We start from the raw sequence: 24,026 nt of genomic DNA, 5'->3' as shown, positions 1-24,026 counted from the left end.
CAAGAATTCTCTATGTTATCTTCCATTTTCAATGGGTGGGATATAAAGGCACAAGGGATAGCAACAGGATGGAGCAGAAGCACCTGTGTTCAGTTTCCTCTCCTGTCACCCTAGTCAGCCATCGTAAGGGGAGACAGTCCCTTTTTGTGTCCACTTTGGCAGGCGCTGGGTTTTGGCTGGCTTCTGCTGCATGTGGGTACCTACCTGCAGCTTGCAATGGCTTCTCAGTCAGCTGCAACCAGAGCCGGAATTGCTCTGCTGGCCTCTTTCTTGTGGTCTTGCAAATGGAGCACCTTCTGAAGTCAAGATGTTTGAAAAACATGGCCTGCCCTCTCTGTGTGGACAAAGCTCCCAGTTTCACCTTGACTACTCCAGGCTCCTGCAGACAGACATCCCTTAAGGGGTTCTTTCACACGCCATCTCTAGACCTTGAATCTGTTGGTTATATTGCAACTCTCACACCTACAAAGGTTGTTGGCCTGCCAATACCAGCATCATGGAGATATAGAAACAAGGGACAGAGGCTACCCATGCTTGTGCCTCCTTCTGACCCCTACCAAGGCACTGAAGTGTGTCTTGGTGGTATAAGACCAGGATAGGAGAAAAAGGTTTTTAGCTATTGGAATTCTGGGTCCTTAGTGAGGATCAGGTGAAGCTCCTTCCTAAAAAGACAGGATGATCAAGTGAGGAAGTTGAGGATCATGAATGAATGGTTACTGCCTATAAATCCCAGAAATCCTGGGGCAAAGTTGAGTATCTGGAGAGCCTTCCACCTAAAAAACTTTACTTTCTTGTACATTATCATGAGGATACTTTGGTTGGGCTATCTGGAAATTCTGCCTCTGGATCTCAATCCACAAATCTAGGTTGTCCCAGGGGGTGCTGCTGCTATAAAGCAGTCAGGATTGCCATCCCAGCAGGGAACAGCACTGACAGGGTTCAAAATCAGACAATAAACCCCATCTCAGTGGAATCCTCTAGGCTAAAGGTCCAGCCTATGTAAGTGGAATCCTCTAGGCTAAGTGGTCCAGTCTATGTAGTCATTCCTGCAGGTGACTACAGAGTGGATTCCTCAATGTCCTCAATCCTCAGAGAGGATTCCTCTGCCTCTCTGAACCAACGGAAGTTTCCAAATAGAGCTGCATTTGGAAGTATAAAATTAAGCATCTGGGTGGAACATTGTCTGAATATGTCTGGGGGCAGATACATTCTGCCTTGACTTTTGGGAGCACCAAGTGAATAATGCCTCCTCATTTCGGCCAGTAGGGATGTGGTCAGCTCACCAGGGAAGTCCGTATCTTTGTTAGGAAGTTCTTGGTGAACATAGTTTCCAGGAAGAGTATTTTGCTTATCCCTTCCAAGGGTAGAGGAGGGTGAAACTAACTTATCTGTTCAGTGGGGTCCTGCAAGTACACTCTGCTGCCACTGTGGAAATAGATACAGAGCTTCAAGACAAGGGCTGAAAAAAGGCTCTTTCAATCCTACCAAGCCAGGTGAAAAAGCTGAACTGGAAAGTCAGGGACCTCAGTGCAAAGAGCACCTAACTGACTGAGAAGTTGGGGGGCAGTGCTGGACAAAGCATCACTGCCAGGGCTGGCTACCAAATGCTGGATGAGGCAGGGCCAGAAGTAGGCAACCAGCTTTAAAATGCCAAAGACAGGACAGTCGTGAGCTGGGGGAGGGGTGGTGATGGTGGAGGGGGTGGAGAGATGGAGATGACATTGTAAGAGTAGGGACAGTAGGCACCCATGACACGTACACACAAAGATGGGTCCCTGGGGCAGAGTAAGCGGAGGCAGAGCTGAAGATAAGGATGTAATGTTGAAAAACACACTAAAAAAGGAATTTATAGGGATTTAAACCTACTCATGATAACATTCTAGGGACTTAAACCTACTCAGGATACCATCCAATCCCCTTACAAAAATAACAAAAGTATAAAGATTTCAACTAAATTCTTAACTTATAAATTTCTTTTAACGGAGGTCAAGCTCCAAGTTTTGTGGTGCTTTTGGGGTTCTATTTCTTAATTTTATTAATAAAGGAGAGAAGTATGTATACATCTATTCCAAAGATCTACTGGAGCTAGGCCATCTGCCAAGGTCACATAATATAGGAAAAAAAAAACAAAAACAGGGTCTATAATACATTAAGAGAATCTTCAAAAAGTCATGGTTTGTGGAAGGGTGATTCAGTTTGCTACTGAGATCACAGAAGGGTGAGAAAGGTGCATCACAATCTGATTATAGGCCCCTTTTATGAAGTATTTCTGGATGGTTCAAGATGGTTCAACTCAGCCTTCTTACAGTTGTGTTGGATTTTTTTCCTGGTGCACAACCGTTCTGTTTCCACTTGGTTCCAGGTGGTTGGAGGTGGTAGAATCCCAGGATCTTCAGATTATGTCAATGCTCAGGAAGAACAAGTGTGTGACCGAAGAAGTCCTTAGCAATCGGGAATGGGGCTGCCTCGTTTCTAAGGCTCAACTGACTGTTACTGTGTGTATATGCTGGGAAGGGAGCTTTGTGGAGGGGGAGGTAAAAGCTTGGACATCAGATCTACGACTTTTGTAATAACACTATCAGTTTTTCCTTATATTTAGACTTTAGAAGAAGATATTCATCTAAGGGAGAAATGAGATGCCTAATGTTCACAGCTAGTAAGATCATTGTAGAAACGACTGGAGAAGGGAAAAAAGGCACATAATTACCCTTGCTCAGAACAAGATGCTCATTGGCATCCTATTCATATAGGCACTTTATTTTAAAGTTATGTTAGAAATAAAGTTTAAAATTATGTTTAAAAAATAGAGAACGGTATAAAGTACATGAAAGGAAAAACAAAATGGTAAGGAGTCAAAGGACAGGAAGTTAAAGGTAAGTGAACACAAGCTTGAGCAAAATGCTAGAAGTTAAGCAAATCAAAATGAAAGGTAACCAAAGCTAGCTACGAGATCATCTTCAAAATGATGACAAAGGAACAAATAGGCAGAACTGAGACCCAGATCTAAGGGTCGTAAGTCCCAAGCCAGGCACACAGCATCCCCCGAGCCACACTAAAGAGCCTCACATTCAATTATTCTCTTGATGCCAGGGGTCCCTGAAGGAGGGCCACGGCCTCAGGCACACTCCCCACATGATCAGGCTGCATCTGTGTGGTTAGGCCAGGAGACTGCAAGAGTCTGATTAACTCAAGCTGTCCCGGATCATCCTGCCATACTCAGGATCCAGCCAGAGAGCCACTACTGACCTCCACTCATTGCCCATGAGCAGGGTCCTCCTCCATCTAGCAAACATGTGCCCCTTACTAAGAAGGGAGGCACACTGGGGACCCCAGCTAGCTCCTTAATACTCAGGGACTACTTAAGACCTACGCATCCAAGGAAGTTTTCTAATATGACTTCTAGAGTATGTGCTTTTAAAATCTGCACAGACTGAAGCAGGGTGAAGCCCTAGGGAGTCTCAGAGGTGGGACACTGAGCTCTGTTGTCAGTGTCCCACTGACAAGAAGGGAGGGCTCTGTTGAACACCTGTGAGGATTTCCAAAAAGGGCCCTGGGTTTGAATCCTGACTTGGCCATTTACTAGCTATCTGCCCTTGAGGCAATTATGTCTCCATGAGCTTCAGTTTCCAACTTATTAAGTATTATTAGTGTATCATTACTATGTGATTGTGTGCACAGTAATTAGGTCAGGGAATACATTTGGCACAGGTAATGCAGCAGTGCTTTTGTTTAAAAGTCAGAATAATCAGAGATTTAAGGAAGCAGTTGGAGGGTGGCATAGCTACCCAGCATGTCAGAACTCACCTTTCCGTGAAAGTGATTCCATTAAGTGACTCCATGGGGCATCCTGATGAGGACACTCATTAGCCAGGAAGGTGTCAAACTCTGCTTTCAGAGGAAGGGCAACTTATACCCATTTTCCTCAAGTAAGGGTCTCGACCACTAAGGCTTACATAAGCTTAGAGCCATTTATCTCGCCCTTGAAAGAAGTGGTGACATGATAGGAGGGATTTCTTTCAGAACCACCTGACATGGCTGTTAGCCACACAGTGACCGTGCAACTGTGGTATCTTCTTCCCCTGAAGACCTCTCAACACAAGAGGGCAAAGCCTAGGCTGGGTGGGCACACTCCTACCTGGAACAGAGACAAGGCTACAGTTACTGCAGAAGGGGTTCATGGTGCCCATCTCCCTCTAACTTCAAGTCAGGGCAGAAGTTCAGGGGCTGGTCTCAGGAAAGAGCCTCTTTTATTTAGCTGAGTATTTAAAAATATAACACATTTTAAGCAGAAATCGAGACATAGTCTGTGATTTGCTCGCACAGTGGGGGGCAGAGGAGGGATGAGAGTAAGTCTCTAAAAAAGAAAGGCACAGCACCCAGGTTCTAATTCTTTACTTTAATGCCACGTGAGGGTACTGAGGCTCCATGCACCAAAGCGCTCACAGACAGGGAGTGAACGAACATAGGAAATGTTATACCATGTACACGAACCCAACACCGTACAGGAGGAAGACAATGGACCCAGGTGACCTCCCATACTCCAGAGGCAACCTGTTCCTCTACCCAGTCTTTGTTCCCTCCTCCTCAACCCCTGCCCACCCACCCTTCTCCCAATTAACATATGTATACATGTATGATTCTTCCAGAATTCCAAAAAGTGCCTCTCCCACCCCAGTCTCTCACACTCTGGCTTCTGATGAATAGAGCCTCCCTCTTTTAAGGATCACAAGGCAGCCACTACCTTCATGAAAGAGTCGCAGCAAAATGGTGCCCAAGAAAGCTTAATCACTTAGAATCAAATATGGACAGAAGGTATGCAGAAGGATATTTGAAATTCTAACTGGGATCAGTGTGAGTAGTTTTCGTTTTTTTGTTGTTGTTGTCATTTGTCTTAACCTCTTCAAAATCCAGCTGAGGCCAAGACTGCACACTGAGGCTCACCCCACTTTGTGGTTTGGAAATGTCATTCTTCCTAGTCTTCCAACAAGCAACCCAGAACAGGAAGATAAGGTCACCTGACCAGCCTGAGGCACAAGGTTCAGACAGCTCCCAGAATATCCTCAGCCCCAGGAAGAAAGAATAGAAACTTTCAGAGCACAGTTGACTCCTTGCCACGTGATAAGCACTGGACAGCCTTGTGAATTAACCGAAGGTAGAATAAGGGTGGTGACGAGTCCTGTATTTCTTCTATTTAGAGTGCTACCCAAAGAATTCCCCCTTCTGGGATGGTGTGATGTGTTTCATTGCGGTTTTGCTTCAATCTTTTTTGTGCCATTAGTTAACTTTTTCATTTTTATTGAATTTTGTTATGGCTGCTATTGCACCCCACGATCCTGTATCCTAAAACTTTCACCTTCCCAACCAGTGAGCATGACACCTGGGAGAAAAGGTGCCCACAAACACAATGGAAGCTCCAAAGGCAGGCACTTTGGTTTGACCCATCAACACGATGCACAAGAATGCTATGAAAATATACTCCCTTTTGATTGGGAAGAAGTGTTCATCCTTTGGGGCCCTCCTTCCTAACCCAACCGTTCTTATGCTCTAGAGTTGACCAGTTAGAGTTGAGAAAGGATACAACTGGGAGAAGTCTCTTCCTCAGATATGACCTTTATTTGGAGGCCATTACCACCAACCACCACATCCAAAAGCACTTTTCAGCCTGGCCTTGGCTTCTCATCAGAGAATGGCCAAATTGGGCCACTGAATTCTTTTACTTCGTTTAGAAAGAGCTCTAAGCTGGCTGCCAGTATCCCTGCGCTGCCTGGTCTACTGGCCCAGCGCCTTGTCTCCCCCACAATGGCACAGAACACACCACTGTGAGAACACAGGGGCAGAGCAGATCCAAAGGGGTGTCTCTAGCAAGAGGCACAAGGACAGTGTCCTTGTGCAGCATCTCTGCAGCTCCAAGCTTGTCTTCAGGGATTGTTTTTGAGCAAACCAATCACTCCATCCTACGTGCATGGACTCTAAATAACCAAGTACTGTGATACTCTGTGACAAGGGTGGGGGAGAGACAGGGCCAAGGCCAGATTCCTGAAAGCACTAGGATTAATTGTCTGCTTTCTACTCATACTGCCTTTCTCCTGAATAGCTTGCCTCAGTGTCTGTCTAAAAATGAATCTGTATTAGGCAGTAACACCAACCGGAGCAACTTAAATGAAAGACTTCTGTTAGAACAAGACAAGAGGCATGCTGTTGGACTAAGTTTCAAGCAGGGAAATCAACTCCAGAAAAGTGATGATTCATCTGTGGATAAGAACAATAGAAGGGATGCATACCTTGGAACCTGAACAACTGACTGTATACTTTCCTCTTAGATCTCATTCTATACCTCCGTTCCACCACATAAGAACACAACGTAGGAGTGCAAAACCATGCCCTGGAATCCCTGTTGCCACAGAGGGCCAGGAGGTCACTGCCCTATGAAGGAGTTCTGCCAAGGTCCTAAGGCTTGGCCTTCTCTTCCTTAGAAGGATACAGACATCTTTAGCTACCCCTTCCCTGCATCACCAACCATTGGTCTCACAGGACTGAGACCAATGAGGCTGTCCTCACTAGTGTTTTATACACAAAAAAATCTCTCTACAAAACACCCAGGAACAATCAAGCACAATCACGATCACATGGAGAAGTCTCTAATGCAGCACAGAAATGCTACGTTCCGATTACTGGTGCTGCATGGCTCTTCCTTTAGGGGATGTGTGTCCACATCCGACTGACCACCCTCGTCTGCACATGGAGCAAGAAGGAAATGCAGTGGGAACAGAGCCCTGTGAATCTTTTTCTGTCTCTGAAATGGGGACAGTAAAACACGATGGAAGTGCTGCTATCTTCCTACAGCTCCCGGGATAGCTGTGCCTCCCACCCAACCCTTTCTTTGCCTCCTCAGAACAGACACTCTCCTAGGAGAACATTAGCAGGATAAAGCAATAGGGTTAAAAACACAGGGGGTTTCTATCTAAGGAGGTTCACCACAAATTGGATGCTAACACATGAAATGGCAGCCAAAGAGGTATTCTGAGCCTCTAGAAAGGATGTTACATCTCAAAGATAACAGAAGATCTATGCAACTTGTCTGCTCGATTCAGGGAAATCTTCAAAAGGAACCTCTGAAATCTGCATTACAGCCCTGAGAAGATAACCCTTCAAGCAAGGAAGGTTGGTGGAAGGTAGGAGAAGCCAAGGCCCTAAGGCAGGGCTGTAAACATTGTGCTTTTCTAAGGCCAACCTGGTACATGGCTTTGGCAACTATGGTTACATCTCCAAAAAGTGGTGAAGAATATGTTCCAGGAGGAAGAGTCTTTCCACATCCTAAAACAAAGCATGGAACTATCCCTGGGGGAAGAGGGAGAGAAGATGCTTCTTCTTCAGCCAGGGGCTATGGGGCGGCTACCTGGGTAAACCCCCCATCATATTCTGTGTTCATACCTATACACTAGGCACAAGGAAGGGGTACGTGAACAGGGTTGAGGAAGTGATTATGCCTACAACAGTTTGGTAACGTGGCTCTAAAAAGGGCAGAAACTCTCTTGCAAGAACAAGAGTGACAAAACCTCTCTGGACTTTCTGGTCAAGCCCTAGCTACCCAGACCCCTAAGCCTCAGGCAGAGACTGCTGTGCCTTGAGGAGAGGTCAGGTGAATCCAGGCACCAGGTCCCTGTGGGCCACAGGCCCTGAGCCTGACCCCGAGGTACAGCTGGGAGACCTCCGTCCCCTTGGAGCTGTGCCTCAGGACTTGGTCCTCACCTCAGCAGGTCTGGGGCAGTCAGTATCCCTTCCAGGGATCTTACTCCCAGCGACACTAAGGGGAACGGACACCCTCCCTGATAGGACTCTGTTCCCTACCCGGGCTACTCACCACCATGTGATCTTGAACTCATAGATGGGGCGCTTGCAGTAGTAGTGGTTGATGAGGTGCTTGTCACACACCCCGATGCACTGATGGTCCACAGTGAGGCCCTGGGCTGAGAGGTCCGTGACCAGGCAGTGCAGTAGGTCATAAACATCAGCCACAGCCTCCCAGGGCCCAAAAGATACATCCACTTCGCAGTGGTGCTCAAAGAGCTGCCCATCACTCTCACTCCGCTCGAAGCGCAGGGAGTTGAGAAGCGGACACTCATAGGGGGTGATGGGCATCTCCTCCTTGAAGACACAGACCTTGAGCTTGGCAAAACGGGCCTTCCGCTGTACTGCACGCAGCCGGGCAATCTCCACAATCCGCTCCAAGTGGTCTAGGGGGGTGAACACAGCACCCATCACTGGGACAGGGGTCAGGAGGTCGGGGGGCAGTGGGCAAGGCAGCGTCAGGGCACAAAGAGAGAGCCCCGGTGAAGGCATGATCCAACAGGGAAGAGGCAGATCCTGGGGAAGGGACTCTGGGCCTGTGAAAGGCACAAACTTAAACAGGGATCATGGATCTCCAAGGCAAAAGAAACCAAAAGGATAGAATGAGGATAATCCTTTTGAAATGTGATCTGATGATGTCACAGGAAAAGTGGGCCCTATGGAACCTGAATCTTCCCAGTTTGAGTGGGAGGGGAGAGCAGAAGGGGAAGCAGAAATCTCTCTGATCCTGAGTAATACAGATACATCTTAGACCCACCTCTCCTGGTGACGACCTATGCACACACAGATGCCTCGCGACCCTCCTTTCCCACACCTCAATCACCCTGGGCAGTTGACACCTCACCTTTGTAGTAAGGCATGAGTCCCAGAAACGCCTGGCGCACTTTCTCCCCCTTCAGAGGCTGCATGTTCTCTAGCTGCTCCAGGAGGGGCCCGATGGCATAGTACTGAGCCTCTTTGTACACAGCCCGTACACGCTCCCGGGGTGGCAGGTCCCCTGAGCGCAGGAAATTCAGCACATCTCTGAGCAGGAAGGAAAGAGGGTTGGTGAGAAGGAGCTAATGGATCTGGGCAGTGTCACATAGTGGTTAGAGCACAGAGTCTGGAACCAGACTACTAGCTGTGTGACCTTGGAGAGGTGAACTTAACCTCTCTGTGCCTTGATTTTCCCATCTGTAAAATGAGGGAAAATTTAAAAACTACCTTGTAATGGTATAAAGGGATTAAATGATTAAAAAGTGCTTAGAAAATACCTGGCACAAGGTAAGTCCTCAATAAGCATTAATAGCTGTTATTATCAGTATCATCATTATTACATTTATAATTATCATTAGGTATATTTATTTTATTAGGTATTGTTATTTTTGGGTATATATAGGAATAATGGAAACATACATATTCTAGGCTCCTTAGGACATATATATTTAAATTGAGGTCTAATTAATATGCAACAAATGTGCAAATCTTTTTTTTTCAAATGTACAAACCTTAATTGTATAGTTTTATTATAACCACCACCTAGACCAAGATACAGAACATTTCAATCTCCTCAAAGTTTCCCTCTGCCCCTTCTCATTCAATCCCAGAATTCTATCAACAAAGATTAGTTTTGCCTCATCTTAAAACTCATGTAAGTGGCTGGATCTACTATAATTGATTTAACCCATTCTCCTGCTGATGGACAGTTGAGTTGTCTCCAGTTTAGGGCTCTTATGAGTAAAGCTGTGATGAACATTCCTGTATAAGACTTTCTGTGGACACATGCACCAACTTCTCTTGGCTACATATTAGGAGAATTGTTCAGTCATAAGGTGAAGCGCATGCTTAACAAAATGGTTGTAGCATTTTATGTTTCCGCTAGCAATGTAGTAGCCTTCCCCATTTTCTATATTTCTTTGCCATTCATCTTATTTTGTAGCTATATGGACAGCAAATGCTACCCTGAACACCTGGACAAATTGGTTTCTCGAATGAATAAAATCACATACTGCATTTTCTTAAAATAAAAATTCAGTTCTTTTAATTCCATCTTCAGATCCTTTGGTGCTAAGAATAATCATAATCAGATCCATCGCCAGTTAAGTGTGGCAAGGTCTTTACTTCTGTAAAGATATGTGAGCAAACCCCAAGATCAAGATGTTGCCTCAAGAGTTTGTCTATGACCATGATGTAACGGCAGTTAACACCCACTAAGTATTAGTCTGGGTCAGCTACTATTCGTGTGTTACCCCATTTAATCCCTTCAATGACATTTAAGTGCCATCTTAGGTCCATTTTTAAATGAAGAAAAAGAGGGGCTCAGAGAGGTTAAAGAATACCCTTACTCAAGGAGCTACAGCTAGCAGAGGCCCAGATGCAGTCATGGTTGACTCCAAGTCCATACCCACAGTGGTCCAGACTCTAGTCCAAAGTGTTATTCACTGATCACAGTAGGAAACTGCCCCAGGTGGTGACCCAAGCAGCCTCCCTGGTGGGTGCTAGGGACACATGAGCTGCCCCAGCAGAGAAATGTACCTGATCAAATGCCCTGAGCCCCTATTTTATTTTCTCTGAGTCTTTAAGCAACTTCATCTGCTGATGATGAATCACAGACCATTGGAGTCTAGCAGCCTGAGGATAAATGCCACAATATCCTGCTTTCTGCCACACCCTGGCCCAGCTCTGACCCTCTCCAGCTATGGCCACCTGGGCATGGGCACATCAGCTTAGAGCCAAAGCCTGTTCCTCCTCCCCACAACCCCTTCCCAAATTAGTCCTCTAGGATCTTAAGCAAACCTTGGTCTGCTCTGAAAAACATGACCCCAGGGCAAGGCCCAGCTAAGAGTGCTGTGGGAGTTGCCAGCTGGGGCCAGCACTTTCCTCCCCCAAACAGCCTGCAAACAAAAATCTTTTTATAGCTCTGCAGAGCGATGTGACACTTTGTTTTCTCAGCATTGGAGGCAGCTGACAGCCCAATGGGGAAACCCAGATGCTTCAAAGCAAATTGCATGACCAGAGGCTCCTTTCTGAGGATAAAAATGACCTTTCTCCCAGTGCAGGCGATCCTACTTGGGAGGCCAGCACAGATACGTAGTGGTTGGAGACTTTCTGACTCCTTAGCCAATGTGTTGAAGGTCAAGAATCATGTTAGTTCTGTAGTCATCTCCAAAGTTAGACTGAAGGGGCAAAGAGCTTCAGCCACATGCTCTGGAAGGACCCGGTGAGGGGTCACACCAAGGCTCTTTACGTAATCGGCATGGCAGGCCTGTGAGGCAGCTGTAATTATTTCTCATTTCACAAGCAAGGAAACTAAAACATAAAGTCTTTAAATTGTTTATGTGTTAAGGTATCAGAAGTCCTTCCTTGGGAAGGGCTATTTTCTTTTTTGAGATTGTGTCTTTCTGTGTTTTAGCGTTAAAATGACAGTCACAATTGAAGGTTTTTGTTTGTTTTTTTCTAAAGGCTTTTCTTGGCAAAATTAAAAGATGGCAATCATATGATGGCCCTTCCTTCACCTTTTTTGTTCATTTGTTTTAAACCATCAAAGAAAGTCTGAGAACCACGGTCATACACCATGTCCCTCCCTAATGGCAATGTGGAGACCCAGAATCTGAATCTGAGGATATTCGCCAAGAAGTTGTTTTGGGGCTCCCCTGCCTATAGGTGGCATCACACCTATTCCATACAGATGACAACTTCCTGGTCTCCAATTTCATCACATCCAGCCAGTGTGTGGCACCTGGGCTCTCTCTGGCTGTCCTTGTCTCCTCTGGGAAAGATACTATGGCTTTTGATCCAATTCAATAAGCACATTTATTAAATTCCATCAGTACATTTGCTATTTTCTTTTCTGGGTATTAATGGAAGATACCAAAGCCCCATATTGAAGCCCAGGTCCTACTTACTAGAACTATAAGGTTGATCATAGAGGGAGAAACATACCCAAAGTGGGTGCCATCCCGGTCAATAAAGTACCGGCCCTCGGAGTCTGTGGGAATGAAATGTCGCCCGCTGAACATGGCCGCCAGCATCGTGTCTTCATAGCGCCGCAGAGTAGACAGGCGTGTGGTGAAGTGAGCCCCTCCAATGTTAAGGGGAACAACCTCAGGAAACTGGAAAGGAACCACCGGCACTTTCAGCCAGGCATTGGGGAATGAGAACAGAGGCTGCTCTGATTGTGGTCTTCTGGGGTCTTATTAGTGCTACACCATTCAGTCACCCAACGCTAAAATCCAGGAGTCTTTCTGAATGTTCTTCTCTCTCCTCTCTTTCCCCACACTCATCAGTTGCCAAGTCCCCCCCCCCCCCCCCCCCCCCACAGCCATTAAATCAGGCCTTCCCACCCCAATTCTGCTATCGCTCTTCTGGAGTTCAAAGCCGTCATTGTCCTCCTTTCCACTTCCTGAATTTGTCACTTTTATGCCCTTGCTCATGCTGTCTTCTCTGTCCAGAATGTTCTTTCCACTCTCCCTTTGTCCATCTAGCAAATGCATTTGCCCCGTGTGTGGTGTATGTTGTTCACTGCACAAGGACACCGATCTGAGAGTGATCTGCTAGCCCAGCTGTGTGTCCTTTCTCTAATACACACCAAGGCACCATATAGGTTAGCAGCATCCGCACATTCTAAAAGTTTCTCTTCAGGGCGCCTGGGTGGCTCAGTCGGTTAGGTAGCTGACTTGATTTCAGCTCAGGTCATGATCCCAGGGTTGTGAGATGGAGTCCTACGCTGGGCTCCATGCTGAGTGTGGAGCCTGCTGAAGATTCTCTCTCCCTCTGCCCGTCCCAAGTTGTGTGCACATGCGCACACTCTCTTTCTTAAAAAATAAAATAAAAGCTTCTCTTTAAGTTTCCCAATTCTGTAAGCATTTCTGCTCTACTGTTCCTCACATGCACCCAAGACAGAGTTAACTGAACATTCCCTCCATCGTGCCTTCACCATGGACCACACACCCTCCTCGCCTAGCACGGTACACCAGCAGTTATTTTCCTCTGTCAGCTCTCCCTTCTAGACCTCAAGCTTCCTGAGGGCAGGGACGGCATCTTGTTCACTAATCATGAGGCCACCCGCAGCAGGGCTCATAGGTGTTTGTGGAACAATTCCAGGCATCCACTCCTCATTCTTTGTACCTCACTGCTTCTTTCTTAATCTGTAGAGTGAGATCAGTCCTCCGTCCAGCTAAGGTTCCGGAGGCAAGGGCAGGGGGAAGAACAGGGAATGATGGTGTAGATTTGCCAGGAGAAGTTCTAGGGTCTCCCTAAAATACTCAGGACCTTTTTTGGGGGAGGTGGAGAGTGGGAATATCTTTCACTGCTTGTGGTTTTAAAGAAATGAAGCCAGTTCTCTCTAATTTTCCCACAACCTCCAGATTGACTAAAATTTTGTACGAGTGCATACTTTTCAATATTACATCTCTAAGGCTCCAGTGTATGTTTATCCAGATAGTCCTTTCCCCCAGCCTTCCAGTTTTTTTTCGTACATTTTTTTAGGTGTAGTTGACGCACAACGTTACATTAGTTTTGGGTGTATGACACCGTGATTTGTTAAGTCTTTACATGGTATGCTTACAAGTGTAGCTACCACCTGCCACCATTTATTACCGTTATGATTTCACTGACTGTATTCCTTATGTTGTACTTTTTATCCCCGTGACTTATTTATTCCATAACTGGAAGCAAATACCTCCCACTCCCCTTCACCCATTTTGCCCATCCCTCCACCCTTCCTGCCCTCTGGCAACCACCAGCTGTGCTCCGTATTTATGGGTCTATTTATGCTTTGGTTTTTTTGTTTGTTTTTTAGATTTCACATATAAGTAAAATAATATCAACTTTTTAAAAGTTCTTTGTGAACTAAAGTAGGATAAAAATACATGAAATCAAAGTTACCCAGAGCCTAGTGCAGTGCCCGGCAAGCAGCAAAGACCCAAGTGTGCATTAAATGAATGAGTGAGTGAATGAAATAGAAAGGTTATGTACAGTTCTTCTGTGCGTATGCACTGTTACTCCTCTGCAACCAAAGGATAACAAATGCCTTCTACTTAGTCTATAGCTCCAATAAAACTATTCTAGGTGTATGAACAAAATATCTCAAATATTTTGAGATAAGAATGCTTTACATTTCTGGAGCTCTTTACACCTTTTCCAAGGATATCTTCATACCAATCCAAGTGTCTGCTCCACAGTAGAGCTGAAAAGACTGAGGCACAGAGGCAAAAGCAACCAAAAACTGTTCTGGATCTCACATGGAACAATGTATCTGGGGGGGAGCTGGCCTACAGTCTCTGGGTGTTGCCTCTTTGTCTCAAACCCCATTGTTTCCCCAATGACAGTGCATGAAAAGTAAGCACCACAGTGTTTCTAACGGCTCCACCCCGCCCCCAAATGCAAAGAGTACTTCTAGAGTTGTGCTCATTGTTGTGTTTCATGATGTCGAAGGCACAGGCTTCTAATCCCCAGGGGACGAGCCACCCCCAGCCCAGCCCTGCCCCTCTGGAGCTGTCCATTCTCCTAGGATTCCTCCACACCCCACAGGCCCCCACATCCAGCACTACCTTAGCTCCTACCTTCTGTCTCCCTCTTCAGCTCCCAGCAGTGCCCCACCTTCCCTCCTCTTTCCCCTTCTCTTGAGTGACATTTCAGCTCTAAATGTGATACTGTTATCACATCAAGACCAGTGGGAAGGAAAGCCATGGAGGTGTCAGGTGAGTGTGGACACATCTATTAATTAGCCTGCTTCTTATCTGCACAGAGTCCCTGACCCCACTTTCTGGGCAGCTAGAGGTTGGGTCTGGGCAACCACGAAGGCCTCCTCCCTGATTTTCTAGAAGACACTCTCATCTCTTGGGACTCCAAGGTTCCCTTCCCACAGACTACCCTCCCTCCTCTAGTTGCTAAGGATGGGACTTAGGGGTGGGAGTAAACCAACCTTGCGGTGAGTGAACACTGAAAGAGGGGGGCGTGGGGTGGGGAGATCAGGTGCCCCCCGGGGACAGGAAGACACACCTGTGCCTTTTACGGGAGGATGAGTGGGCTGGGCAGCTCGGCTCTTCTGGCGCCGCCCTCAGCCCGACACCCCCCCCCCCCCCCGACCCCAGCCTCGGCGCTGCTCACACCCCAAGGTCAGTTCTGCCAGGCACCTGCTTCTCCCTCTGCGCCCCTTCCCACGCCCCACCCCCCCGGGTACCTCCTGGGGCAGCAGGGGCAGCGCGTGCCCCGCCTGCGTGGCCGTCGGGGTGGCCGGCTCCAGAAAGTCGTCTTCGGCGTCGGAGCTGGACATGGCACCGTCCGGGCGACGGCTGTCTGGCTCCCGCCCCGTGACTACCACCATCCCTCTGGCTCTGGACAGTGGGCGCGGCTTCGGGCGGGCGGGAGGCGGCGGCCCCGGGCACTAGCGCCGAGCAGCGCCCGGCATGACGCGGCGCGGCCGACGGGCGGGCCCGGGGGCGGGGTGGGGGGGGGGGTGGAGAGCGCAGCGCGCGAGAGCCGGAGGGCGGCCACTCCCTCAGCGTCAACGGGCTCACGGACCACCGAGCGGACCGCAGGGCCACCGGCCCGACCCGGCCGCCTCCCGCTATTGGCCGAGGCTCCTCTTGCTCCGCCCCTGATTGGCAGGAGGCTTGTCCAGTCCAAGAGCAGGCAACGCGTTGAGTCTGCGCCCGAGTGGCCACTGGGAGCCGGACCTGCTTGCCTGCCCTGCTCTGATTGGTCCTCAGGCCAGCGGGCGCGCCCCTTCCATTCGCTATCCGCCCGGCGCACAGGGCGGCGCGCGAGATCGCCACATCTACGCGGACCCTCCTCGTTGGCTCGGAGGGTGGCTCCCGCATTGGAGTCGACGCCTAGTAACTAGACAGGAGGCAGGGCTCTCGAACTAGCTGTTCGATCTTCAGGGCAGTGGGTCCTGTGTCTCCTTGGGCGTCGAAGGCCGGGGAAATCCGTAGGAGGGGAGGACCAGGTCACCTCAGTGGAGGTGGCGGGAGGACGTCTTGAGGATGCGGAGCGTGTGGCGGGAGGACGGCTGAGGTCGCTGAGGTTGTGAGAGAGGAGGGGCAGCATTGCGATCGGGCGACCCTCCACAGCCACAAGGGCAAAACCTGGGTTTCCAGTCCTTCCTGATGGACTCATGCAGGAACCCGAAAAGAAGAAACCTCAAAATAAGAGCACCTGAGTTCAGTTAAAAATGACAGTGACTCTCCATCCTCTACGTGCCAGTTCCTCCGCGGATGGACAGAGGCCCCACCCAAAGAAGCTGACATACTGTCTGCAGCCTCAGGCTGTGTCCCCTGGGAGGGGCTGGGTCAGCTCAGGGACTGACTCTCCTAGGCATCACGCTCTGAGCTCTTTCAAACCATTTTGACACCCAGTTCCTCATCTGATCCTACTGTTGTGACAGAAAAGGCAACTGAGACCTAGAAGACTGGAACAGCTTCAGAGAAGTGGGCAATGAGCTAGAGGCACACACAGCACTTCCTCTGTTGGACCAATCACACTCCCAGGTGGAGAAGTGCTCCAGGTCAGTGTTTTCTCCCACATCAGTTGCATCGAAATCACTGGAGGGCGACCTTGTTAAAATACAGAGTCCCAGTCCTACCTCCAGAGAATCTGATTTGGTCTGTCTGGAGTGAAGCCCTCACGTTCGCACTGCTGACAAACTCCCAAGTTATCCTGATGCTGCAGGTGCATGAACCACTCTTGGAGTAGCACTGCCCTAAAGAGGGCCCCTTGAGCCTTTCTCTTATCTATCACTACTCTCTCCAGCCCTTCCCAAGGACATGTATAACAAAATTTCCTCTTTCTGTCCCATGACAATTAGGACGTTTCAGCTGTAACAGAAACTGCGACCAAACTTGGCTTAAATGAGGATTTTATTATCTTACCTACCAAGAAGTCTGAGCAGATCCTGGGTCGATTCACTCAACATGGAGTTACCTGGACCAGCTTCCTTCCATTTCTCCACCCTCCCAGGCGGCCTCTCCTCACCCTAGGAATCCATGTGAGAAAACCACAGAATTGAGTCAGGAGGACAGTTTTTCCAACTCCTTAAGGAAAGCCTGTATAAAGAGAATGAGAAGGGGGACCCAGAGGCTCAGGAGGTAGGGAAATCCATGTGTAACTACTTTTACATTGCATCCTGAATGTGTTGGAGTTTTCATTTTCCATTTCTGCTGAGGATTTCCTTTAGTAATACAGTTTCCCAGTTATTTCTGTTTACACATTTGGCGGGGCGGGGCGGGGGTTGGATCCAAGGTCAGCAGCCTGGAATGAAGACTTGCTGAATGAGTGGGAAGGGGTTGGAACAGGCTTTCTGGGAAAGCAGGGCACTTTGCTGGCAGCAGCTATTCCCACCCAACAGCGGAATGACTTCCAGGCCAGTTCACATGAAGGCTGCAGGGAAGGGTCAGTGAGCCTTTAAGAGAGGATGGGATGAGTAGCACATACTCATGCAGAGGTGGGGGCTGTTGTCAGAATACAGGCAGGTATCCTCTGGGATCACTTCTCCAAGAGTAAACCAAACAGGCCTGAGATCAAGCCCTGAGATTAGTAACTGGATTCTATTCTCCATGTCTCCCTAACAAAAAGAACTGAATGCTGGCAAATCTCCAGAGTACTGATTCAGCTACTGAATTTTCCCTCCTGATTCTAACTTACTGAATAATTTAACAACCAGAAAGGAAATGAAAACAGAAGCAAAAGCATCCATCTTCTTTTCCATATCACCTTTTCAGTTTTCATTTTGATTTAAATGTTTTAGACACGTAAACAATTATAGATAATACTTAGCTCCCTGCTCATGAAATGCAATATCACAAACACAATTGTATCTGCACATGCCTCCCTAATTTCATCCCCCCCCTCCTATATATGGTATGTATCATTCCATGCATGTTTTCTCTATAGTTAGGATATATGATACAGCAAAGTGCAAAACTATATATGTACGGTTTGAAGAATAATTATAAAGGAGCTACCCATAAAACCACTCCTCAGTCAAGAACTAGAATATTACCAGTCCCCACATACTCCAAGGGTCCTCCCTGCTGAAGACAACCTCCATTCTCCCAGAGGTCACCAGCATCTTTACTTTTCTGACAGTCATTTCCTTGTTTTCCAAGTTTAACTACCCCTGTCTACACCACTGAGCAATGCAGCTTAATTTTTGTTTTCAGACTAAATAAAGGCAGCGTTATCCATGCCACTGATGAGTATTTAATTATTTCCTAGTGTTGTATCAATCAGTGCTGCTACAAATCTTATTTTAATGTCTCTTGCTGCTCTGAACATTTCATATCAAATCATGTCAATCCTCCATTTAAAGCTCTTTAAAGGTATTCTTGTTTCAGAGAGGAGTGAAGAAAAAAAGCGTGGTTCTGAGTGAAGTGAAGGGAAAATGGGAAGAAAGAAAGAGAAAAGAGTGGGGGGGAGAAAGTGGAAATACTCTGTGGAGGAGTTTTGCTAGTGCCCAGAAGTCTTCCACCTTTCAAGTTTTAACTCCAATAAATTGATCTTTGATCTCTAGATTCTATCTTTCTCCCAAAACTGGTTTATTTGCTTTTCTACTTCCTTAAGACTGATGGTCCCTTGCCCTCTCACCCTTTTTTCTCAGGTAGCTAATAAAGTCACTTGATTTTATTTTCTCCCCTATCCTACCATGACCCCATGTATCCATCTAAACATCTCCCTAGGGAATGTCTTCCTGTGTTCCCTTGCCAGCACCTGACCAAGGGACAAAACCCATGAGATTAACCCATCAGCCTTCTGTGCTCTATCTCTGGATAAGTGCCATCACCATATGAATTTAGATACCACTATAAATGCATGATTAACTCATGCAGTGCCACTGGGCCATCTGTCCATGTGTTTCTTCTAGTCAGCTCTTTCCTTTCTTATTTTTAATGTTTACTTATTTTGAGAGAGAGCAAGAGAGAGCGAGCGCATGAACAGGGGAGGGGTAGAGAGAGAGAGTGAGAGAGAAAAACCCAAACAGGCTCCATGCTATCAGTGCAGAGCCTGACGTGGGGCTCGAACTCTCAACCACGAGATCATGGCCTGAGCCAAAATCGAGTTGGACGCTTAACTGACAGAGCTACCCAGGCACCCCTCTTTTTTTCTTTAGTTGAGATATAATTGACATATAACATTATATTAGTTTTGGGTGTACAACATAATGATTCAATGTTTGTATAAATTGCAAAAAAGATTACCACAATAAATCCAGTCAATATCCAAGTCAGCTTCCTTTTCTATTTCCAAACTTACTGTTTCCAAGGCCCCTCTGCACTCCAAGATATCTCCTCTCCTTCCAGCAAATGGAAACTTGGCTTTTATTGCATAGAGTAATGCAGCTATCAGGCATGAAGAACTTCCTCAACTTCCTACCATCTCACCCTCAACTTAACCATCTCCTCTGGGTTTGAGGCTAAATCTCCCCAAGGAGGCTCTAACTTGTACTTGCTCTATAAGTTAACCCTTCTCTCTCCTGAATTTTTGGTTTCTTCCTCTGTATGGTTTTCTTGGCTGCAGCCTATATTATGTGCCAGTTTCTCCCATCATAATAAATAAAAATTCTTCTTCAATCTTGCATCCTTCTCTAGGTAGCACACGTTCTTTCTCTGTCCCATGGTAGCGAGTATTCTCACAAGTGTCCATACTGTTTCCTCTATTTCCTTCTTATCCCCATTGCAGAGTAGGTTTCACACCCATCACTGAAACTGCTCTCCCCAGGATCAGCATGGCTTTCTAACTGCCAAGCCCAACCATCTGTCCTTCTTGAACTCTCTAGATCATACCACAGTGGAGTCTCTTAAAACCCCCTTCTCCTTTGAATTCCATGAGCCTTTCCTGTCCTGTCCTGTCCTGTCCTTTCCTTTCCATCTCTTTCCCGTCTCTTTTGCAGGGTTCATTCACCATCTTACCTCTTCAGAGCCATTGGATCCCAGAATTAGCCCTTGGCTTGCTTCTTTCCTATTCTACATATACTCTCAAGGTATGGCTTCAACCATGGTTTCAACCACAGTCTATATGTTAAAGATTCCCAAATTTAAATTTCCAACACAGCTCTTTCTCCTGAACTTTATACCCTTATTGTACATAAAACTGACTACTTGACATCTCTAACTGGATGTCCCTAAGGGTGCTTCGAATTTACCATGTTAAAAACCTAACTCAGCATTTTTCCACCAAGTGTTTCCATCCTTCCTTATTTCCCCCAATTCTCTCTACTCCTTGTTTAATGTTTATTTATTTTGAGGGAGAGAGATAGAGAGTGAGCAGAGGAGGGACAGAGAGAGGGGAGGGAGGGAGGGAGGGAGGGAGAGAGAGAGAGAGAGAGAGAGAGAGAGAGAATGAATCCCAAGCAGGCTCCGCAGCTGTCAGTGCAGAGCCTGACATGGGGGTTGAATCCACGAACTGTGAGATCATGACCTGAACTGAAGCCAAGAGTCAGACAACCAACCAAGTCATCCAGGTGCCCCACAACTCCTTGTTTCTTATCCACTGGCACAAAGGGAGAAACATCATGACTGAGAGGATGAAGTTAGATGGTTGGCCTTCCCTTGCTCTCCTGGCCTTGAGGAGGAGGTTGTTTGCCAAGAGCTTCCCACGGCACAAAAGCTTGGCTAATGGCCCACTTGCTCTCACCCCAGCTCAGCTCTCCCCAAGCCTCTGGTGTACCCTGTTGATTAACCACTGCTATTTCTTAGCCTGGACTTCTCTTCCTATCATCCGCTTTGGTAAAAGTGACTGATGTTTAGATTGTCTTTCTCACCTCTTTTCTGATCCCTTTTAAGTGTGGCTCACTGAATGCTAGAAGCTTAAAATCTAAAAGCTACTTTCCCCAGAGTACCTTGTATCCTGGATTCCACGAGTGACCTAACTTTCACCAAGCAGATCAAAGCACTTGAGGTTTGGAGGAGGAAAAGTGAACACTGAGTCAGAAGCCATGATTCTTGCTCTTTTGGGAGGCAAGCTTGAATGTGGAAGCATTAAAACTTTTCCTTTTTGCTGTGGCTGTAGCAGACTTCCCAATATCTACCTTCCTGGAAGTCAAAAAGCAGGGTGGGGGCGTCCATTTTGGTGTCTTAGTACTCCCTGTAATATCTACAAGGTCCGGTACAATGCATGACACATAGTAGGGACTCAATAGATGAATGCTGAAAGGAATTTGTGCTGTGATCACATTCAAACTATTACCTCTCCATATATTTCTTCCTCTTGTCTTTTATTGGTATTAGTAGTATACAGGGGCATGAATTGCTGTTATTAATATCAAAGAGGTAGGGAATTCCAGAATGCCATCACTCTTGGCTAGTGGGAAGGAGCTCCCCTCATGTTGTGAGAAGGCCTAGGAGTCTTATCCAGAGTGAACATTAAGGGAATGCTCTTTGGTTTGGGGAGTATACTGGTAACCATGGACATCTTCACTGCAAGAGGACATGGGCCCTGAAATGCTCTCACCTCAAGCTCCTTGCATGTAGGCTTTTGGTGAATTTGTTTTATATTTTCAATTATTAATTATAAAACAAAAATAACATATGAAACAGATACAGAAATAACATGAGAATTCCACGGTGTTTTATGAATGTGGTTTGAGGGCCCATCGTTGTCCTACCTACTATTGCATATTACTTTCTCACCCCTTATGTCTCTAAATGAGGCTGGTTCCAGTCACTTCTGAAGCATTATGGTCAAATCCCATGGGTGGGTGAGTATATTGGAGCCACATTCCCAATTCTCCCTCCCACCTCATGCCCAGTTTGTGTGGCATTTTCTTTTTTTTTTTTCTTTTAATGCTCATTTATTTTGAGAAAGAGAGACAGAGAGAAAGGGGGGAGGGGCAGAGAGAGAGAGAGAGAGAGGGGGAAACAGAGAATCCACACTGTCAGGGCAGAGCCCGACTTAGGGCTTGATCTCATGAACCTTGAGATCATGACCTGAGCTGACATCAGAGTCCAGTGCTTAATCGACTGAGCCACCAGGTGCCCCTGTGTGGCATTTTCATCGGTCTATCATTTCAGGCTCAAGCACTTCCCAGCTTAAATATGTCACCTCAACATGATTCCACCAAATGGAAAAAGAATTTAGCTGGAAATATAATCCCCTGCACCCTAAGAAAATGTACTGTTTCCTAATGTGCCCTTCTCTTTGGGCCTCTCCACCACCATTCCACAGTCTTTGTCCTCCTAGGCGTCCCCACCCACTCAGAGAGTTTGTTGGGGTTGAGGCTGGGAAGGGCCTGTTGTTTCTCCGAGGCAGGAAAAGGGTATCAGGGAAAAACAACTTGCCATTTGGGGACTTTCTAGCTCTGATGATTATTCTGACATTTGTGTGGAATTGCCAGCTGAGAGTCCTTTTGGTTAGCTAGAGACATTAAGGTGTAGTGAAATATTTAAATATCTGGAGGCAGGATAGGATTTAAATTATCTGTAAGAGCAGGGGTTTGCATACTTCTCTGTAAAGGGACAGGTAGGAACCATTTTCAGCTTAGCAGGCCATATAGTTTGTCTCTACCTGCAGCTGTAGAGAGCAAGCAGCCATAGGTAAGACACATACAGTAGGTGTCGCCAGATTTGGCTCACTGGCTGTAGTTTGCCAAACCCTGTATAAGAGAAATAAATCCATCCTAACTGCATTGTGATCTTTTCAAATGTGCTCCATATAAATGTCCTAATAGCTCATTTCTGCTTCATTTCTGATTCAAGTCTCAATGATTCATTTGTGAAGAACAATCGATAGCCAAGAGTCAGAGCATCAAGATTACTAACTTTTCATCAGAAGAACTGGATAAATAATGAGACTCACTAGAAGAGAAACTGAAGGTCAGTGTTGAGTGTAACCAGATGTGTAGCTTTGGGTGAGTCACCACTTACATCTCGCTACTCGAGATCCCAGTTTTTTTAACTGTAGGATTACGGGGTTCCATCTCTTGATTTCTTTTAAAAAACAGTGTTTTGGGGGGGTCCCCTTGTGATGGCAGTGGCATGAGAGCAGAGTGGGAGGTGCGGCAGCTAGAGTCACCGCAGGACAGGCATTTAGAAAGTTTCTTCCCCTCCTTGAGTTTTAGTTGCAAGGAGTGCAGCCAAAACTGTAACCAAAAGGAGGCATTATGCTTCCAGAAAAATCTCAAGGAAAAGCACTGCAGGCAACAGTAGTAGCTATTGGATCAGGCTCTACAGGGAAGGGTGGAGAGATTCAACTAGTTAGCCTGGAAGTTGGAGATAAAGTTCTTCTCCCAGAATATGGAAGCACCAAACTAGTTCTGGACCACAAGGATGATTTCTCATTTAGAGATGGTGACCTTCTTGGAAAGTATGTAGACTAAAATAAATAAATCACTAGTGACATGGCATCACACGAAGCTGCCCATTCCACTGAGGTTCTGAAATCTTTCCTGTAAGTGTTCTCCATGTCTCTTTTATAAGAAGCTAATAATATCCAAGAACGTAGTAATAAATAAAATAACTCACTATTGTTTCTTATTTTACAAAAATAATTCCTATTGATTGTGTTTAGAAAAGAGAGTTAAGAAGAAAGAAGAAAACAAGAATCCCCACACTTCCACTACCAAGAGAGAACTGCGAACTGAGAACACCGAACATTTTGGCACACGTCCTTTCAGATGTCTATCGGTTTAGCTATTCTATTTAGTTTCCTATTCGTCCTTTAGATGATAAAGATGGGATCATAATAAACAGCTTTGTGATATGAAGTTTTCACTTAATGTAACATGAACATTTTCCTGTGTTAAGTCTTCTACAATACCATATATATTAGCTGAGTTCTATTTTGTGGATGTACCATAATTCATTTAGCCCATACCCCTTTTGCTAGATTGCTTCAACTTTTTTGTTTTCACAGACTATATTGCAATGAGCAGTTTTGTAGAGAAAGCTTCGCACACATGCAAAGCACACATGCATGATACACATTTTCCTTATTTTTTTTTCAACTTGAAAACTTTTTTGAACGTTCAGCAGTCATTCCATGTTTGGCCAATAGAGGGCATTTTAGGCTTTCTCAGGGTAAGGCCTTAAAAGCCATTTCCACAATATGGAAGAACAAAAACAGTGGTTTTATTGTGAAAATGATTCAATTTTGGATCTTTGGAAATAACCAACCCCAAAGGAAGAATCAAAGTCATTTATTTTTATCTCTAACAAAACTACTTTGTCTCTCAGATACACACCCACCCAATATTCGAACAATGA

General features: G+C 46.3%; 1 protein-coding gene, 1 long non-coding RNA gene and 1 pseudogene across 2 annotated transcripts; 2 read left to right on the top strand and 1 right to left on the bottom strand.

Moving 5' to 3' along the window:
- Nucleotides 1-1,816: 1,816 nt before the first annotated feature.
- Nucleotides 1,817-15,274, bottom strand: KCTD7 (potassium channel tetramerization domain containing 7). Its single transcript, XM_049639195.1, has 5 exons — nucleotides 15,011-15,274; nucleotides 11,770-11,939; nucleotides 8,693-8,871; nucleotides 7,862-8,234; nucleotides 1,817-4,135 (listed from the first exon to the last, which is right to left on the bottom strand). Exons 1-5 carry the CDS (start codon nucleotides 15,152-15,154, stop codon nucleotides 4,132-4,134), a joined length of 870 nt encoding a protein of 289 aa, XP_049495152.1. The 5' UTR covers nucleotides 15,155-15,274; the 3' UTR covers nucleotides 1,817-4,131.
- A 292-nt stretch (nucleotides 15,275-15,566) lies between these two features.
- On the top strand, nucleotides 15,567-18,019 carry LOC125928491 (uncharacterized). The gene is made up of 2 exons (XR_007459678.1): nucleotides 15,567-16,336; nucleotides 16,637-18,019. It is a non-coding gene; the product is annotated as an uncharacterized LOC125928491 (long non-coding RNA).
- A 3,483-nt stretch (nucleotides 18,020-21,502) lies between these two features.
- LOC125928650 (10 kDa heat shock protein, mitochondrial-like) lies at nucleotides 21,503-23,322 on the top strand (annotated as a pseudogene).
- Nucleotides 23,323-24,026: the final 704 nt, after the last annotated feature.

This window comes from Panthera uncia, chromosome E3, assembly GCF_023721935.1.
Source record: "Panthera uncia isolate 11264 chromosome E3, Puncia_PCG_1.0, whole genome shotgun sequence".
Taxonomy (NCBI): Eukaryota; Metazoa; Chordata; class Mammalia; order Carnivora; family Felidae; genus Panthera; species Panthera uncia.
Note: the sequence above shows the minus strand (reverse complement) of the source record. Positions and strands in the feature narration are given on the sequence as shown.

Coding starts and splice junctions, on each gene's coding strand:
- KCTD7 (XM_049639195.1), bottom strand. CDS start 15,154: ATGGTGGTAGTCACGGGGCGGGAGCCAGACAGCCGTCGCCCGGACGGT. Junction 8,872..11,769: donor CGGGATGGCACCCACTTTGG/GTATGTTTCTCC, acceptor CTTCCTGCTCAG/AGATGTGCTGAATTTCCTGC. Junction 8,235..8,692: donor ACTCATGCCTTACTACAAAG/GTGAGGTGTCAA, acceptor TCACCCCCCTAG/ACCACTTGGAGCGGATTGTG.